The following is a 19,975-nucleotide window of genomic DNA, read 5'->3' as shown; positions in this document are numbered from 1 at the left end:
ATCACAATCTTGAAATGATAGAAATAGCAATCCACACTGACTAAATGTTCATGTTGGTCGCTTTTTTTTTTTTTTTTTTTTTTTTTTTTTTTTTTTTTTTTTTTTACTATATATCAATCACTTGTGTCTGATGGATAGGTGAGCAGCTCAAATACAATGCGCCGCTGCTTAATGCATTCTTTGGCTAACAATCAGCTACTGTGCGCCTCTGATTTGCTACAATTTATGAATGGTGTTTGAAATTAAAGGTGTTGTTCCATGTCGAGCTTTTCCTCTCCTTCTTTTCCTTTTTCTTTACATATCGACTTGTATACACCATGGAGGATGCAAGAGAAATTGCTATCAACAAACTCTCTGAACTGCTCAAACACCCAGATGATCTCACCAGTAAAGTGGGACCTCTCACTCGCAAACTAGCCAAGGAGAAGGCCTCCATCGATGCCCAACTCAATTCAGGCGTTCAGTCGCAGCTTGACCATGTACAAGAAGGTTTAGAGACGCTGACGATATCCAGCAGAAACATCAACAGAGTCAAAGACAACATGCAAAACATTGACAAGCTATGCTACGATGCTCAGTCGATGATTCATGATTTCCCAAGAATCAACATGGTAAAAAGAACCTCTGAAAGCAACAGCCCCTTTGTTGTACACTAACAAGACCAATAGATATCTCAAGTGCATCAAAACTTTGTGGCGACGCAAGCCAAGGTACAAGCGTTTCAGGAACTATACCAACAACTGGATGATTTAGAGGATGCATTTGCACCAATGCAAAACGATATTTTCAGTCCACACGAAGCACTATTACATGTGCATTATCACCTGTTTAAATTGGAGGAATTTCGTGATCAAACCATGCATCAAGCCCGTGATTCGCCTCACGATGTGATTATTACACTCAAAACATACTTTCGTCGAGTTGATGTGCTGTCAGACGACTTTACCCAGCATTTATGGCTGCTGGCTCGAAATCTGATCCCTCTGGTGGAAAACGGATGTGGTTCAACCATTGTCAAATTGATCAAGATTATCGAATGCGAAGAAACAGCGGATGAAAAGGCCCTGGCCGCGAGACAAGCACAGTCGAATCATCAAGACTTACAGGGCCACAAGAAATGGCGTTTAGCAGAAGGTAATCCTCGCACCATCAAGTCGTATCGAGTCGAGTTTTACGAGCAACTGCATCAATCACTAAGAGAACGCTTTGAGGAGGAATTTGCGCCATTCAAGGACAGTGAAGATTGGCAAGGTGCTTTGGATTCAACCGACTTTATCTTCAATGAGCTGGAATTGGTATATGATCAGGTGGTGCCCAAGTTCCCCAAAAAGTACAAGATCTTTCCTTATTTCGTACTAGAGTATCATCGCCATACATACGACCTACTGAATCAAATGGTACAACAGGATCTGGACGCAGGCACTATACTGAGATTGCTGAGGTTTGTGCGAGATTACTATACCACCATGAGCACAAGACTTGGCGTTACCGAAGAACTGCTGGAACCTCAATTACTGGATGGTCAGGAGCAATCGCTTGTCGATGATTATCTCAAGCTGGTCCGTAGAAAGCTGGTTGAATGGACATCCAACTTGATGCAATCTGAATCCAAGGATTTCGTCACTCGTCAAGATCCACCCGAGATGTCTCCAGACGGTCAATTTGGATTATCCGGTGCTGTGGATCTGTTTCAAATTATCAACCAGCAGATTGATGTGGCCGCAGACGCCAATCAGGGCAAGTTGCTCTACCTTGTAGTCAATGAGTGTCATAAGGTCATGAAGGATTCGCAGGTGTTTTGGAAAAAACTGCTCATGTCAGAATTGCAAAAGCAAATGGAGCAGCCAGAGGATGTGCCTGAAGGCCTGGTCGAGTATGTCATGGCATTGGCAAACGATCAAATCAAGTGCTCTGATTTCGCCAACGATATACTGATGCGCGTGCCTCCCATTGTGGACGCCAACTACAAGATGCAAGTGGAGGACAAGCTTTCCACAGCCATTGATGGCTACCTACAAATCGCAGCAAGTGCCCGTGAAGCGCTGTTAGAAGTGACATTTGCAGACATCAAGCCCGTGTTTGCCGATCTCTTCACCTCGCGCTGGTACGAACAGCCTCTGATCCCATCCGTCATTGAAACATTGAAAGACTACTGCAACGACTTTCAGCATTTGAACAAGTTTATCTTTGACAAACTGATCCACGACATGCTGGACAGATTTCTGATGTTGTATCTGGAAGCCATGCGACACAAGAATGCCAAATTTCACATGGAAACCTGCTTGGAACGCATTGAAAACGATGTTCGCCTGTCATTCAACTTTTTCGCCAAATACACCTCTGTGGAAGAAATGGAAGAGCGCTTCGATGTCATTGAAAAGGTGCACACACTATTGGAGAGTAACCGTCGCATGATTTTCGTGGATTACTACACACTGAGACAAGCGTATCCTGATGTGCCGCTGGCTTTTGTTGAGAATATATTGAGTAAACGTGATGATTTGGATAAATCGGCTCTCAAAGACATCATGGAAGGCATTAAAGCCAAAGCCCGTGAATATGAACCTGATGCAAATACCCCTCCAACCATTTTTAGTAGAATAAAGTGGTAGACACCCTGATCTATTTTAATGAAAGCAGTTTCTATGGCTCGTCAATATAACATGAAGAGGCAAACGGTGAAAAGTAGGCTTACTGTATATGTTCATAGACTTTAGACCGATACTGACGACACAACCGTGCTTTTGTTTTGCATATTCAACATTCTTTACTATATTTGTGTTATTATCACTACGGTTACTATTTACTTTTTGATTTAATAAATACGTAAAAAGAAAATGAGAGAGAGAATTTGCTTCTCTTTCATTCTTTTATCTCTCTTTATAGCCTCATGAAATCATTCTTTCTTCACAAGCATCGTAGAAAGGTGATTGCAGTCATCATCAGCAGCGTCATTATCACATTCATATGTAGACACGTCTATCTCTCCAATGCAGCAGCAGCGTCCAATGCCCTGCAAGATCTTGATTTGATGAGCAAGTTTTGTAATCAGCGAGAAAACTGGAAACCATATCAGCCTCTGCAGTTGGACTCTCGGAAGCAACCACAATGGGTGCCTAGCAATGCTGCCGTCGATAGTATTTACATGACCGAGAGAGATCATGCCAGCCATTTATACAGGGACTCGGTTCAACCTGATCTCTTTATGGACGACGATGTGTGGGATGGGTTACCGGTGAAGGGAGCATTCTATATGATTGTAAAGAACGAGGAATTACAATCAGCACGATCTGCAATACGTAGCATAGAGGACAGATTCAATGCCCACAATAATGTCAGCTATCCTTGGGTTCTCTTGAACAGCCAGCAGTATACACATGACTTTAAAAAATACATTCGTAAAGTAGCTAGCGGGAAAGTGTACTTTGGCCAGATTGATTTGAAGGCATTTACCTACCCAGAGTGGATTGATGTCAAACGAACAGAAAATGCAATAAGACGCATGATTTCTTTGCGCGTCCAGAAATCGCACAGCCTCTATGAGCGACAAGAAATGAGGTATGCTCTGTTGGAGCGAGATTATCAAGGCATATATTTATCATTACTTGAATACGTCTAGATACAAGGCGGGCTTATTCCAGCACCATTCTTTATTCAATACGGTCGATTATGCTTGGCGCGTGGAGCCTGGATCCGAATATACTTGCGATATGTTTCAAGGGGACGATCCATTCCAAACAATGAAGGCCAACAACAAAAAGATGGGTAAATTCAGCCTCTATCCAAATATACCAGCACACAACTCATCATTTTACCATAGGCTTTACCATCACAAGCAAGGAAGACTCAGCAACAAGCTTTAGCTTATGGCCTGCAACACTGCAATTCATTCGAATGAATCCTCAACTTATCACACAAGCAGATTCTAGCATCATGCCTTGGCTATTGACAAAGGAGAGAGAATACAACTTTTGCTACATGTGGTCAGACTTTGAAATTGTGGATTTGGCATTTTTGCGATCACAAGAGTACACGTCCTTCTTTCACTATCTTGATCTGGTGGGTGGTTTCTTTTATGAGAGGTGAGGATATACATACACTATACTGTTGGTCCCTATTACTGACATGAGGCTTGCATGCATAGGTGGGGCGATGGGCCAGTGAGATCGATAGCTGCTGCCATGTTTTTGAGAAAGGAGGATGTTCATTTCTTCAATGAGGTTGGATACAGTCGATCGTCAATTCAGCACTGTCCCCTTAGCAAGTCGTTGTTGGAAACATGTTCCTGCGATTACATGGACAATTACAGTAAGTTGTCGAGTAAAATGCGTGTATTTTCTTGGTTTATCTAATTGCAGTTTGACTAGATTTCAATTCAAACAGCTGTACAATGAATTTATTGAAAATAGTGTCGCCTCAATCCATCAATGACATATATGAGTTTGCCAAATCCATAATCGGGGAGCGGCTTTGATCTGCTTATATATAGGATTTCATATCCATTCAACCTGTGCCATTATATCATAAATTAAATAAATTCATTATCCCTACACATTTTCGAAGCCTCAAAACGGAAAAAATTGATCTTGAAAGTATTTCGATGAACTGGGCGTTATTAGATGTAAAACTAAGAGCATTGAGATTGCCAGCCTGCCCCCACTAGCCGCCAAAATTTATTTCAGCTCAGACGCATAGTCTGCTCTAGATTAGCCAATTTTGATAATTTTCGACTCGATTGATTTGTTTTTTTTTTTTTTTCCAGATTCGACTATATACAATATGATGATCATCCGATGCTTCCTAATATGCCCATGGTGGTAGGGCGAAGTGGTTAAGCATCCAACATGCCATCTGGGTGATCCCGGTTCAAATCTCAGTGAATGCATTTTTGGTGATTATTTTGACGTAGAATTGATGTCCTCGTTTGGTGTTTTGTGCTCTTATCCCAGTACCCATATTTTGACAATTCGCATGATTGTATTGGCTCTAGGTGGCGCACCTGATTAGTAGTAGATTTCTTTCCCAACTTAGTTCATTATATATCGTATTCCCCATCATTGCAGACATTGAGTCCACCAACAGTCTTTTCTTTCCCTCAGTATGACATTTTAAGGACTTTAAATAAAACCTGGAGCTCGACTCCCCTACAACAAAAAAAAAAAAAAAAAAAAGCTTCTTAATACATTCTTGCAATGCTTTTCAAGGCGCTTCCAATGGTACCAAATAAGATGGACGTTTTGAATAAACTTATTGAGCAATTCATGAAAATATGAAAAGAGGCTTCTGGCCAAAAAGTCGAAATTTTACATATCAAGGTTCCACAAAGATGATTTTAGGGGTTGCATTAGATGGATAGAAACATTTTGATTTAATATATACTATAGTAAAAGCCTTCATTATCAAGGTGAAAAACGCGATCGTTTGATTTTCGATGAAAACCATGAGGGGTACCTCATGCTTTTTGGTCGATTTTCGGTCATATTTTTTTTTGATCCTCAAAAAGTTGAGTAATAGTGTCAGCCAGTAACTGCCAGATGAGAGCAACTGTCTGATGCTACTCTGGCGGTCTAGAACGGCCTTTAACGCGAGAAAACACTGCTCAAATGCGCCCATATTTTGCTGTATTAAGCGTACTCTAGGCTAGGAAGGGGTAATACCAGTATGCTGCTTGCCCCGCATATGAAACATTTAAATGTATACGATATGTGGAACATCACATAAGAGTCAGACCCACAGATAATATAATGGGCTCTCATGTGTCAGCGAAGGGTTGAAATGAAGTAGCAATATTTTGATGAAATGAGCAAGGACAATTGGCAGCGCGAGCTGTCACTGCGGGGGTTGGTTCTCACCAAAGCGAAGCAAAGGTAGAGAGCTATTCGAAGCATAAACACACTTGTATGACTTTGATTAAGCGCTTCATAGTTGCGACTAATAACAATACATGCTACCTGAAATGCCAATTTATGCCAATTCGCCAATAGAATATCATGATTTGCATGAAATTCGATTTCAAATCGAGAACAAGGCACTCCTACCCTCCAAGCTTGAAAAATCGCCTCGTCAACAAATTTGAATGGCCAATGTTTGTTTGAATCGAAGCTGTTAAAAAACATTTAGGCCCTCGCCTATAAATCAAGAAATGAATTAGCGTAAGCTTTAGCCTCTAGCAACATTTCATCACACTCTTTCGCTTCTATTAAAATGGCTTCCACAAGCAGTGCTTCAGCCACTTTGCCTACTATTTGCACTAAACTTGATCTATCAGATAGTTCTTCATAGTAAGTATATCCTCATATAGCAGCACCCTTGATCTTAACTGACACTGTGCAAGCCTTCCATCCAACTTGTTTCAGCCAAGAAACTCATTTTTTAATCGCAAGCAAACCACACCTGGCGTACAGCAATTATTGCTGCGAAGAAATCAATTGGATTCACTGCAGACGTATGCCAAAGCACTATTACAGTTCAAACAACATTTGACAGAGTTATCGCTGAGAGAGAACAACTTCAGTCAATTTCCAATTGAAATCCTAGTATTAAAGAACTTGACATCCTTATCGCTCGCCAACAATCAGCTTGAAGTAATACATAAAGATATCTTGTCGCAGTTACCCAACCTGCAATGGCTCAACCTGGCTCATAATCGACTGACAGAGCTTCCAGTGGATATCGTTTGCTGTCATTATTTAAGAGGATTGGATCTAGAGAGCAACAACTTTTCATGTAAGCAAACAACCTTTGAATATGTCATTGAAAGAGAGTGAATAACACAAAAAGTAGCTTTTCCTAGTATCATCTTTTATTTGACTCGCCTTGAGGTGCTCATGTTTCAAAAAAACAAGGTCAAAGTCATTCCTCCAAATTATAACTTTCCACCTACTTTACATACACTCAACTTGGCATTTAACACATTGACTCAAGTTCCAAATACGCTACTCCACCAACCACCCGATGCGCTGACACACTTACATCTCTCAGGCAACAGGCTTGGACAATTGCCACCTAAATTCTTATCTTGTGGATATTCAAAGCTAGTCAGTCTAGACTTGCACACATGCCAATTGACCAGAGTTCCAAGCAAGTTCTTTGAGCGTCTATCCAAATGCAAAGACCTGCGAAGACTCAACCTGGCCATCAACCGTCTGGCCGAGGTGCCACCTGAAATTGGCTTGCTTTCTCAATTGCAGTGGCTTAATTTAAATGATAATCGCATTACGCACTTGCCAGACACCATATCATCGTTGACGCATCTGGTGAAATTGGGCTTGGTGCAGAATCAGCTCAAAATCTTGCCTCCATTCATGTTTTTGCACATGCTGGAACTTCAAAAACTGGATATCCGTCGCAACCAACTGAAATACATGCCTCCTTCCATCCTGGCACTGGCACCGAGACAAGAGGTGGATATTCATGTAGATCTGGCTGTGCCTCATTTGGTTTTTAGTACGCTGTCCAACCCTCCCTGCCACAGCAATGACCAACTTGGTGCCGATTGTCATCCCTATGGTGGGTCGTTGCGCACATTGTTGTTCTATGAGAACACCACGATTGAACATGTGGACGGTATACTTTGCGAATTGGACAATTTTGAGGATGAAGAAGACGGTATTGAAGGAGTACAGGTGATGTCACTCTCCAGCGCGTACAGTGTACTTCAAACAGCTCAAACCAACAACAAAAAGGCGTTGCGTGATGCATTATACAGCAAGAGGAACATCCCTTACTGCAGTGATGCTAAATTCAGGAGATCAGATCATCCCATGCCCAACTTGCTTTCTGAAATTGACGATGAGGAAAACGCTATTAGTGGTGATGAAGATGACATGGATGAAGAGAAAGAAGCACTCAAAAAAGAAACACAGCGTATTCTGACCCAAGTAGCAAGCCTACGAGAAACATGTCTACGAACCCACTTGACACACTCACACAGGTATCTCAAGACGAACAAGCGCATCGATCAGTATACCGAAAAGGTCTACGATTTTATAGACAGTGCTTTACATACAACCATCGTGCCCAGCTACATCAACCAGTACGCACAAGCACTGGCACGACAATGCGACTACTGTCATTCTTGGAATACACAATCTGCGTTTCAGATAGGTTACCTCGCTCGCTTGTGCAATAATCGTCTGCAAATTCCAGTTCGGTTCCACATGTGCTCCATTGAATGTACTCTGGATGCGGTCATCAAGCTGTACCAAAGCACCATGGACTGGCATACACGACAGTCCTTGGCCCATATCGATGCTACTTTACTCCTACCTTCTGTCAATCCAATGTCCAATGTGCCAACTTTAGTACAAGCACCGCCACAAGCACCACCATCTGCCACTAGAAGTTCTACTGCCAATCGCATCATTCAAAGTGTACCTTCTGTCAATACGAACTACTGGCATGTAGGGCTTTCCAGCAGTAATGCGAGACGTGCTTCCACTCAAACAAATGGCACTCTGGGCACCATACAAAATGACGACGATGTCTCTCAGCATGACCAAGAGCACGATTCACTCCTGACGCAAAGATCCAGATCTACATCCTCCTCATCATCGACCACTGCCACGACACTATCGGACTCCACCAGCAGCGATGACTATTCAAGTAAATGCAGGATTCAATTCAAATGATATATTGACTAACCACACTCCTTGAACAGTGGCTGGACAACCCTCTCTTGCAAGAACCATCCGAAATCGAGTGACACAATTTGCATCTACTTTCTTTATTGGAAGCGCTAATAGCCAAGCTGATATCCGTATTGTAGATCAAGAAAGCAGCATTAGTAATAGTACTAGTAGCACGCGCTGTCAAAGCAGTATCCAGCAGCAGCATCAAGAGCCATCTCATCCGCCGCTTTCATCTCTGGTGCTCCCCAACCTCAATCTTGGCACCACATCCACAGCGTCATCCACAGCAAGAGAGTTCATTGAAGAAGAGCCTCCATCCATTATATCCATCACATCCCGCCTCGTAGAAGGCAGACTGCAAACAGAGCGCACACAACCACAGCTGCGCTTATCAGCACCTACACCGAGTCCTACTGCGTTTAATCATCTGCCGAGAGACGCTATACGCTTGGAAAAGTTCTAATAAATCTAATTTTCGTTTGCATTGTCGTCAGGCACATCAGTGGTTGCATATATTTACAGCGGCGGGATGACATCCGACAAGATTGGGTATACAGCTGAGATGAGTTTACTGTTCTTGTCCATGACATGTAAATGCTATTCTCATGAGTGCTTCCATATAACCTTCGCTTGAGTGCACTCGTGTCCCTGTATTCAAGTGAAAGATGGTGATCATCGAATCGAAACAGAGAGACAAACAAAACCAACGTCATCTGCAATTGGAGAACCGCAATGTGTGTGTATGATGCTTTTTCTGTTTCCAGATATCTCTCGACGGATGTTTTTGGTATTTTAAAACTCTTTTTTTTTTTCACGTATTCCCTTTCCCCTTTTTTTCTTCTACTTTCAAAAGAAACATCTCGTAAGTAACATCTCGATCTCTTGATTGCACAACCTGACTAGGCTCCATACAGTATACAATGTCCTCCACAGCTAGACCCCTTAACGATGATGAAGTCTTCAACGAGATGAAGAAGATGGTATACATGATGATAGCTTTCTAATGACGAAACGGGTTGATTAAATCCTATTTGTCTAGGTTGCCTTCATCAAGCAAGAAGCTTTAGAAAAGGCCAGAGAAATCAAAGTCAAGGTAAGCAAGCGCAGATTATGTTGGCAAACCCTTTTCATCAGTAGACTCATATGTGCTATAGGCCGATGAAGAGTTCAATATTGAAAAGGTAACTCATGAAACACTCTACAAACACACGCGCCTTTATCTCAGTCCACTCAAACTACATGACAGGCAAAGATCGTTCGTCAAGAATCCTTAAACATTGAAGCCGTCTTTGAGCGCAAGATTAAGCAAGCTGAGGTTCAGAAGAGAATGTAAGAAAATTATGAAACATCAAATCCCTTAATCCAAATGGTATCTAACAAACACGTTACTTTCACCCTCTATTTTAGTGCCCAGTCAAACCACATCAACAAAGCTCGTCTTAGAATCCTTCAAGAACGCCAACAAGTGCTTGATGATCTCTTTCAAGAAACAGATAAGCTCATTCATGAAATCTCAAAGGACGAAGATAAATATGCTACTTTGATGGAAGGCCTTATTCTTCAAGGTGCCTATGCTCTTATGGAAGATGACGTTGTTATCAAGTGCCGTGAACAAGATGTCGATCAAGTAAATTCTGCCAAGGAACGTGCTGCTGAAAAGTATGAGGAAACCATGAAATCCAAGCCTAATTTCGAGATTAGCGAGGAATATCTTCCTGCATCAAGGTTAGAAAACATCTCGATATATATATATATATATATATAGAGCTCATGCTAACAAATCTATATAGTGCTGGTGGTGTTATCATGACTGGTCTGAATGGTAAGATTACTGTTGACAATAGTCTGGGTGCTCGTTTGGATATTGCCAAGGAAGAGATGCTGCCTCAAATTCGTGTTGCTTTGTTTGACCACTCTCCCAACAGAACCTTCTTCAACTAAATGTCTATATTTTTGTCGTTTGAACTATCTCTTCCTTCTCCTTTCTTTTTTTTTACCCCCCCCCCCCACAACCACTTTTCCTATCAGATCATTTCTCTTTCATCGTTTGGAGATGCTTGATGCTAGGGAAATGGATATTTTATCAAGAAATCAGGTTCGAATAAAGCATAGTACGTGATTTTTTTCAAAGACGTCGCTGTGAGAGGGGAGGGGCTATTGTTGAGCAATATTATAATTGCTGTAGGAGATGGTGAGCGCTACTTCAGGACTGTCAGCTTTCTGCGCGTTTCAGATCACCTCTCTTGACCAGTCTTTGCATACAAACTGTCAGACGGAAAACGTCTCATACTTTTTAATGTATTTGTAGCTGCTGCATTAGTTGTATTCTTTCTCTATTTGTTCAAATAGAAGACGTAATGCATGCTTAAGCAACTTAGGAGGGATTTTATTCCAAGAAATGGAGTGAAGATAAAGGGCAAAGTAACCAAACTGCTAATGTCAGGTAGGGAAATAATCGATTACGTTTATAAAGCATTGGATGCATCTGGTGTGCTGTCCTCAGATCAATCCGCTTAAACCCCTTAAGCATACCTGTTCTACTGAATCTTCTGCTATTCGAATATAACAGACTAGTCCCTCTCAGATGGTCTACAAAACCATTTTAATTTTGTCATTTGCTCAGTTTAATCAAACAATTCCAATGATACTAAAAGCGACTAAGTGTCCCATCGAACTCTAAATGTATTCAACATGTACGTTAGTTTGCCTCCTTTCCATGGTAAATTAGATGAGTCAATAACAGCTAGGTCTGTAAACAAAACGATTCATTCTGAAATCATTCAAGGCGGCTAAGACTAGCGAAAAAGAGCTATCATCCGTAATCCATAACCCAAGCACCCCTCAACCTTTCAAAAATCGTTCTTGTCGATTGATTCATCATGGCTAACTAGACGATGATTCTAGGTAAAAAATTATGTTAAATTTATCATAGACAAAGACGTCTTTTAGTTATGAACACAGTGTATCATGATTGCAACCATAATAAAGAGAGTTAGGCTTCGCTATGGTCATGAATTTTGCGCAATACTTGACGGTCCAACATATGAATTGCTAGCAACAGAGGCTATACCTTGGAATCATCGCCCGTTGCCTTTCTCTATTCGAGTTTTGTTTCTCTTTTGATTTCCCTTTGAATTTCGATTTTAAAATTCTAGCATTGAAAGTAGCATACTCCTATACCACTTTAGAGCGATAAAAACGATGATGTAGTAGTAGATTGACTCTAGACAGTATGGGGTTGTTGTAGAGAAATAAGCTACTTTGGAAGCAAGCCAACTTTGAGTAATAAGCTTCATATAAGAACTTGTTAGTCACGAGTGTTTACGTATTATTGATTGACGGATCAGATCTTGGAAAATGTTGTATTTAAAACCGCTTGGTAGAAACTTGCCTCGTTTTAATCTGGCAAAGGATCAAAGGTTTGCTGCACATTTTACTGAAAGGGAGGAACGGCTATTCCAAGTTGTATGTTGATACTAAAGCCTTTATGTCATCACCAGTATATACCCAATTTGAGAGGTTACTAAATATATGAACGGATTTCAGTCGCTACATTGGTTGTCTGATAATTAGGTAACAAAGCTGTAGCGAAACCAATATATATTTATATAAAACAATATTTGGACGCTATATCTTGATCAATGGTCAACTCAAGCTGGCTTCTCCATTAATCAAATTATGTTTCCCTTTATTTGCTCTACAAAATGAGACCTTGTTTTGTCATTTGCCATGCTTCCTTTGAAAAACGCTTTCCAGCACCCAAATTGCAGTTCAGCTTCGACAGCAAAGATTCTTCATCATGTCTAGTATCTATTGATAACTGGAAGATGACAAGTTAATATGGCTCTCTTCGTACGCTTCGATTTTTAACATGCTCAGTCAAATTCATACTTGTATGGCGTACACATGCGGAAGGTCAACGGAGATCCAATTTCTAATATTCTGAATGAGGATCCATGGGATTCCAAAATCTATCGACCTTAAAATTACACGTTTCTTAATAGTAAACACACCTTCAAGCTTATGAAAAACTTGTGGACAATTTTAAGGAGAATACTGTGGAATACATCCACTATGATCTGCATTCCGACAGTTCATCCAGTTACCATATTTAGATATAAACTGTATGTACACTGGATTAGATGTACGATATCGATTTATACTATGATCATGAGAAGATATGGACTTCAGATACGCTAGTACTATAAGATTCATACTATATAAGATATAGGCTATAGATGGCACCACGGACATGGATGGCACTATAGACTTATACTTGTATTCCGACATTGACTACGGATGTTTACCATATCTGGATAGGCACCAAGATTAATGCAATATGAGCTTGTTGCTTCAGATGTGCACTTCATGATCCACGCTATAAGACACATGCTTATATCCGTGATACTAGCTACAGATACTTTATGTACTACAGACTTGTACTATATATGAGACATGCTATAGACATGCATACGATATGCTATAGACATGCCATATATCCAGATACATGCTAAAGATGTATGCTTAGCGATATACACTCAGATATGTACTATTAATATAGACTAAGAAGACTGTACCTATCGGATACATGCTACTAGATCGATATTAATTATCCTTATAGAAAGGATAGATCAGGGTACTTCGGATGAGAGTCTAATTATTCATCCAGACAGAGCTAAATCATGATTAGCTTGCTGGAGTTGTCTTTTAGCATGATTAGACATTAGTTGATCTGAGTTGACTTATTTGTCAATCTAATTAATAGAACTTTTATCCATTGTTATAGTATATAAGAAGGATCATCTACCTGGCCAGTAGAGAGACTTCAGTTTACTTTACACCTGTCAGTTTGATAATAAAATATACCTTTATCAAGTTGACATTACTGTTTTTTTTATTCTTTTTTTTCCGTGAATTTTAGTCTATCAAGCCTCAAATTCCACAAATACAATGGTATTTGCTTCAAGTGTCTGGTGTACATTGTTAAACTGATATATGATGCGATAGTTTTTGCAATTTTTTGACTTTTTTCTAACGATTAATCAGTATCTGTCATCAGAACATTTTGTTAAGCATTACTAAATGTAATGAAATAGCCACCCAAACGCAACTTAATTGAAAACCAAAGTTCATCAAATAGCACTCATTCAAATACATGCTATTTGGATCTATTAATGAAAGCGCTCAAATGTACATCAAAAACCCATTTAAAAATACTAAAGTAAAGATGCATGCTTATATCGCACATCGTGTGAATGAATCACTCCTGATCACAGTGTATTCAATTACACCCATGATGGTCGCAATAAGTGATGGTATCTTTATCCAAATAGAATTAAATCAATAACAAGCATATTCAAATATGACAACTATGCCCTGCTGCCATAGTTGCACAATATCCCAGATAAAGGATTCCATACTTCAATAACAAACATCACACTTTAAACCATAAGGTTACATTAAATCATGCTATGACGATAGCTCACCCAAGCCCATCAAGGTTACTCAAATCGACCCTTATGGCCAGTGCTCTAGCATTGATTACCACTTTAAATCAAACATCAACAACATTTGCCAGATATCGAAATAGCAGAACCTATTGCTCTCTGTCATCACTAATCCTACAAGCTAGTTGCAGATGTATAAATACTCTTCTTTTTTTTTACTCAATTCCAAGATCTTCAGTTCATTTTATAGACAAATAAAATATAGTTGATTTCTGTTGTATTTTACTATTGCTTTATTTTTTTGTGAAATCTATTTAAACCCGATTTCACTAAAATCCGTAGTCAATGTCGGAATACAAGTATAAGTCTATAGCGTCATCCATGTCCGTGGTGCCATTTATAGTCTATGTCTTATATAATGTGAATCTTATAATACTAGCGTATCTGAAGTTCATGTCTTGTTATAGTATAAATCGGTATCGTACATCTAATCCAGTGCACACATAGTTTACATCTAAATCTGGTAACTGGATGAACTGTCGGAATGCAAATCATAGTGGATGTATTCCACACTTAGAATTAGAATAAAAGTGTCCATCACTTGCGAATTGTGCCCCGTACAATGCAGAGCATTTCTAGATCACCAGACAGAAGTGTAATTTATTGACTCTTCTGGCTGTTTAGGATATAGATCATCTCTGAGAGGCAAATGTATTAGGCGTTGTATATTACATAAGAGGATCTGAGAATGAGCTGAGATGCATAGTAGAAGTGAGAGGTCTTTATTCAAGCAGCACGAAGGAACATGAGTGGTGCCATCAAATGTCTAATCTACTGTAGGGGGAAAAACTGTCCCGTTCGTTCAAATAATCTTGACTTTTACCTAGTATATTGCCAAAACTCAGAAAACAAAGCCACCCCATACTGCGTTCGATAGAACAGCCTATAGGGATTACAGCAATATAAAAATTTTATGGCTGGACTATATTTTAATCTCAGTATAACCAGCTAAAGTGAGACGTGGCAAAAATGTTAGGTGGGTAATTCTAGATGATATAAAATGGTTGATATCTTTACTTCAAATAGACGTATTGAAGAAATCTAAAAAACTACTCGCGGTATGCTCAGGATATCTAATATTCCAGGAGCACTCTAAAAGTATAAAAGAAGCTAGTTTCTTCATGTTTTTTCTTTATTTCTTTGCTTTCTTATTTTTTTTCAAAACTTTCATTTTGCCTGCTCGTTTAACACAAGATTTGCGCAACGTTCTCCAATCTTTGCTCCAACGTGGTCTTTCGCTCTCAAAGATAAAGAATTTGTATCCAGGAGTGGGTAACTCTACTCTTACAAGGCTCAGAAAACTCTATTGCCCTGACCCAGCTAGACCTCTTGTTGGCGGAAGACCGAAAAAACTTGGTGCTAAAACTATGTCCCTAGTGTCAAGAGGACTTTGATCAGGTGCTTTAGATAATCCCGGAGCAGCGCAAGAAAGTTTAAGATTGATGGGGCATGATATGTCAATTAATGGCATCCGCAAGTCATTGAGACGAAATGGACTTAAATCTCGTAGAAAAGTAAAGACCAATTTTGTTAGCAAGACAAACAAGCGGCTTCGATTGGCGTGGGCTAAAAAGCATAAGCATCTTACTATTGCTGATTGGAGTCGTTGGGTGTTTTCGGATGAAACAAGAATAAACCTTTGGGGCTCAGATGGTAATTCTTTTTACTGGATGAATGGTGGCCGAATCATGCAGTCGTATTAAGTCAAGTCTCAGTTGCAGGGAAATGACGGTGGGGTCATGTTCTGGAGTTGCATAACAGCGGAGAGTCCTGGTTATGGTACTACCATTATTGAAGGCTCAATAAACTCGGGCTTGTATGTCGATATTTCGAAGACATCATTGAACGATACTCTTGAGCACTTTGGGAAGACACCATCTGATGTGCGATTTCAACAAGACGGAGCAACACCGCATACATCGGGCATTACTAAACAATGGTTCACCGACAATGGGTTTAACCTAGACGAAATTATGGATTGGCCACCCCAAAGTCCCGATCTTAATCCCATTGAACATGTCTGGCATCTCCTAAAGCTTCGTCTTAATAAGTGTCCCACTAGGCCCTCAACAAAAGAAGAATTAGAGCGGCGTATTAACATTCAGTGGTAAAAAATAACAGAAAAAGAGTGCCAGAAATATATTGATAGTATGCCTGCCCGAATCAAGGCTGTCATCAAGAGCAAAGGTGGTTCAACTCACTATTAATGATTTTATAGTAAAATGTACATTTTTCTATATTTATTTTTTAACCAATAAAATCATTGGATTTTAGTTTTTGAAAAAGTTATAATTATGTATAGATAGCACTACTTTCTCTCATTCAAACGATATATATTTCGACTTTGTATACAAAGAAATGACCAAAAACTTGTGCAAAAAGACAAAATTTTAAACGAACGGGACAGTTTTTCCCCCTACAGTATATCCTGGTTCTTGGAGAGTGGTAGCCTATGGCCTTTCGTCCCTGGAAGTGGGTTTCAATTCCGACAAATGTTCTTCCGTCAAAGCTATTGGGAAGAACATTCTATCCTGGATCATCTTTGTTGTTTATCCTTGACTGGTGGTTCATGAGTTCTTATGCAGCACATTCTCGTTGACTGCTTCAAGGCTTATACAATTATCCCGCATTCAAGATCAAAATCCTATTGCTGCGGCACTGTCAAATAACTATAAATACCTTTGATATCTACACTAGTAGTTTTGACCCCCATTCAATCTTGGAATAACATAATAAATATATTCAGTTCTAATTGTATTTACTCTGTCTATATTTCGTTATTCTAAACAATTTGAATATTTATATTAAATTGATTCTATGAATTATGTGTCCTGAATTCTGTTTCTATATGCTATAGTTAGTAATGAAGGGCTGACCCTTCTATGTTTGATTTTGATACCTTTAATAATCCTAAATGCTTGAACAGTTTTTATAGCTGGAAAGCTATATTTGTTGTTGAAAGATGGTGAATGATGATATTGATAATGTTACTAGAGGATGAAAGGATGGGTAATGTGGAGTTGCTTCCCATTTGTGTGCTTCCATTAGGAAAGAGAGATGTTTAAGAGTTTGAATATATATCTGTCAAAATGATACGAGGCTGAGTGGTAACTGATTTGTCATTCTTGAGATAGGATTCAGAGTATATTCGAATATAAGAAGCATTTAAGAGTTTAATGTCAATTTTGTTGTGCCAGAAGGGCTACAACTGTCTATAAAGATTAAGGTATTCTCGATGGGTATATATGTCTGTGTTGTGCAACAACATGGACAAGCTATAATAAGTGAAGTGCATCTCAGCTATCTAAATACTGAAGTTCACCAGATGTGATAAGCGTTGTACAAGATAAATTGCTACTTTGACATTCAGAACTTAGTATAAATAGAATAACTCTTGTCTTCATCAATAAATCTTTAGTTTTTGTGTCTGATCTTATTCAAATAAGTCTTTTCTTGTTTTTATAATATCGAACATTTTTTATAAGCTACAAATAATAATCCTTTTATTCTTTGTGCTTAACAAATTTGTAGTAACAGAAGTAGAATCCAATATAGTAAGCAGTGAAACGTAGTTTATACGATAGTGTAGGCAATTTACAACAAAAAAAGAGAGATTCAGTTACAAAACCAAAATCGATTTGTAACACTAAATTAAAAAGTTACTCACGAAGTCTGTGTGTACCTGACACATTAAACAAAACAAAAGCACTACTGACACTACATTTGAGAAAAATGATAAAAAATATGCGGCTAAAGTGGATCGAACACCTGACCTTTAGATCTTCAGTCTAACGCTCTCCCAGCTGAGCTATACCCGCAATTCCTATATTTCGTCGCCTTGTAAAATAAATGTAATATATAAAGTTAACAAAGAAATAGAGCTTAACTAATGCTTAGTGTGTGGAATTTGAGGCTTTATAAGACTAAAGTTCACGGAAAAAAAGTATGAATAACAATGAAGTCAACTTGGTAAAGGTATATTTTATTTTCAAACTGACAGGTGTCAAGTAAACTGAAGTATCTGTACTGGCCAGGTAGATGATCCTTCTTATATACTATAACAATTGATAAAAGTTCTATTATTTGGATTAACAAATAAGTCAACTCAGATCAACTAATGTCTAATCATGCTAAAAGACAACTCCAGCAAGCTAATCATGATTTAGCTCTGTCTGGATGAATAATTAGACTCTCATCCGAAGTACCCTGATCTATCCTTTCTATAAGGATAATTAATATCGATCTAGTAGCATGTATCCGATAGGTACAGTCTCCTTAGTCTATATCAATAGTACATATCTGAGTGTATATCGCTGATGAGCATACTTCTTTAGCATGTATCTGGATATATGGCATGTCTATAGCATGTCTCATATATAGTACAAGTCTGTAGTACATAAAGTATCTGTAGCTAGTATCACGGATATAAGCATGTGTCTTATAGCGTGGATCATAAAGTGCGCATCTGAAGCAACAAGCTCATATTGCATTAATCTTGGTGCCTATCCAGATATGGTAAACATCCGTAGTCAATGTCGGAATACAAGTATAAGTCTATAGTGCCATCCATGTCCGTGGTGTCATCTATAGTCTATATCTTATATAGTATGAATCTTATAGTACTAGCGTATCTGAAGTCCATATCTTATAGTATAAATCGATATCGTACATCTAATCCAGCGTACATACAGTTTATATCTAAATCTGGTAACTGGATGAACTGTCGGAATGCAGATCATAGTGGATGTATTCCACACAGACGATTCCCGCAAGATTATATTGGCTCTAGGTATCACACCTTATTAGTAGTAGATTTCTTTCTCAACTTAGTTCAAAAATATCTTATTCCCCTTCATTGCAGACATTGAGTCCACCAACAGTTTTTTCTATCCCTCAGTATGACATTTAAAGAACTTTAAATAAAACCTGAAGGTCGACTCCCCTACAAAAAAAATGCTTCTTTAAGCTTTCTTAGAGTGCTTTTCAAGGCGCATCCAATGGTGCCAAGTAAGATAGATGTTTTGAATAAACCTATTGAATAATTTATGAAAATATAAAAAGAGGTTTCTGGCCAAAATGTCGAAATTTTACATATCAAGGTCCCACAAAGATGATTTCGGAGGCTACGCTGGATCGATAGAAACATTTTGATTCTATATATACCGTCGTAAAAGTTTTCATTATCAAGGTAAAAAACGCGATCGTTTGATTTTCAATGAAAACCATGAGGGATACCTCATGCTTTTTCAGCTCTTACACACTACTGTACTCAAAAAGAGTTGCATGTGTCACTACAAAAATGAGCATTATTTGTACTCATTCAGAGTTATATATTTTTCCATTAACACTTGGGGGATTTTTGTACCAATCACAGATGATATCGAAATTACATGTAATATCAAAATCCAATGCTGTTGGGCTTAATAGGCCCTGCTGCCTATACCGAGCTGCCTATACATGGCTGCCTATACATGGCTGCCTATTCCTAGCTGCCTATACCTAGCTGCCTATTCCTAGCTGCCTATACCTAGCTGCCTAAACCTAGCTGCCTATACCTAGCTGCCTAAACCTAGCTGCCTATACCTAGCTGCCTATACCTAGCTGCCTATACATGGCTGCCTATAATGCGTTCTGCCCTCTACTATACCTTGCTGCCAATTGTTTATTGATCGCAATCATTGGGGAATACCTTCTAAATATCATTTGATCCCAGTAGGCTATCATGCCTTCCACAACTCACTTGTACCCCCACGCTACTAGTTGCGCTTGGTTTAGCTTTCTCTTTCGACTGATGCAGAAGCTTCTTCCCTTAACTATATTGCCCTGCCTGCCTATCTA

The 19,975-nt window shown here is 39.1% G+C and overlaps 5 protein-coding genes and 1 non-coding gene across 6 annotated transcripts; 5 read left to right on the top strand and 1 right to left on the bottom strand.

The window, feature by feature from the left end:
- Positions 1-317: 317 nt before the first annotated feature.
- ATC70_001821 (uncharacterized protein) lies at positions 318-2,612 on the top strand (the record flags this gene model as incomplete). Its single annotated transcript, XM_064821212.1, has 2 exons — positions 318-611; positions 669-2,612. The coding sequence occupies 2 exons, from the start codon at positions 318-320 to the stop codon at positions 2,610-2,612; spliced, it is 2,238 nt and encodes a 745-aa protein (XP_064680898.1).
- A 278-nt stretch (positions 2,613-2,890) lies between these two features.
- Positions 2,891-4,474, top strand: ATC70_001820 (Aminoacyl-tRNA hydrolase; the record flags this gene model as incomplete). The annotated part of the gene is made up of 5 exons (XM_064821211.1): positions 2,891-3,558; positions 3,620-3,765; positions 3,821-4,082; positions 4,145-4,308; positions 4,368-4,474. 5 exons carry the CDS (start codon positions 2,891-2,893, stop codon positions 4,472-4,474), a joined length of 1,347 nt encoding a protein of 448 aa, XP_064680897.1.
- Positions 4,475-6,204: 1,730 nt separating this feature from the next.
- On the top strand, positions 6,205-9,093 carry GLG2 (glycogenin glucosyltransferase; the record flags this gene model as incomplete). The annotated part of the gene is made up of 4 exons (XM_064821210.1): positions 6,205-6,281; positions 6,335-6,726; positions 6,784-8,604; positions 8,660-9,093. The coding sequence occupies 4 exons, from the start codon at positions 6,205-6,207 to the stop codon at positions 9,091-9,093; spliced, it is 2,724 nt and encodes a 907-aa protein (XP_064680896.1).
- A 457-nt stretch (positions 9,094-9,550) lies between these two features.
- Positions 9,551-10,571, top strand: ATC70_001818 (uncharacterized protein; the record flags this gene model as incomplete). Its single annotated transcript, XM_064821209.1, has 6 exons — positions 9,551-9,610; positions 9,670-9,723; positions 9,785-9,811; positions 9,877-9,959; positions 10,038-10,355; positions 10,421-10,571. 6 exons carry the CDS (start codon positions 9,551-9,553, stop codon positions 10,569-10,571), a joined length of 693 nt encoding a protein of 230 aa, XP_064680895.1.
- A 5,020-nt stretch (positions 10,572-15,591) lies between these two features.
- Positions 15,592-16,248, top strand: ATC70_001817 (uncharacterized protein; the record flags this gene model as incomplete). Its single annotated transcript, XM_064821208.1, has 2 exons — positions 15,592-15,790; positions 15,899-16,248. The coding sequence occupies 2 exons, from the start codon at positions 15,592-15,594 to the stop codon at positions 16,246-16,248; spliced, it is 549 nt and encodes a 182-aa protein (XP_064680894.1).
- A 1,634-nt stretch (positions 16,249-17,882) lies between these two features.
- On the bottom strand, positions 17,883-17,955 carry ATC70_001816. Its single transcript has one exon. It is a non-coding gene; the product is annotated as a tRNA-Phe (tRNA).
- Between the last annotated feature and the right edge of the window lie 2,020 nt (positions 17,956-19,975).

Source organism: Mucor velutinosus (genome assembly GCF_035048745.1).
Source record: "Mucor velutinosus strain NIH1002 chromosome Unknown tig00000093, whole genome shotgun sequence".
In the NCBI taxonomy this organism is placed as follows: Eukaryota; Fungi; Mucoromycota; class Mucoromycetes; order Mucorales; family Mucoraceae; genus Mucor; species Mucor velutinosus.
Note: the sequence above shows the minus strand (reverse complement) of the source record. Positions and strands in the feature narration are given on the sequence as shown.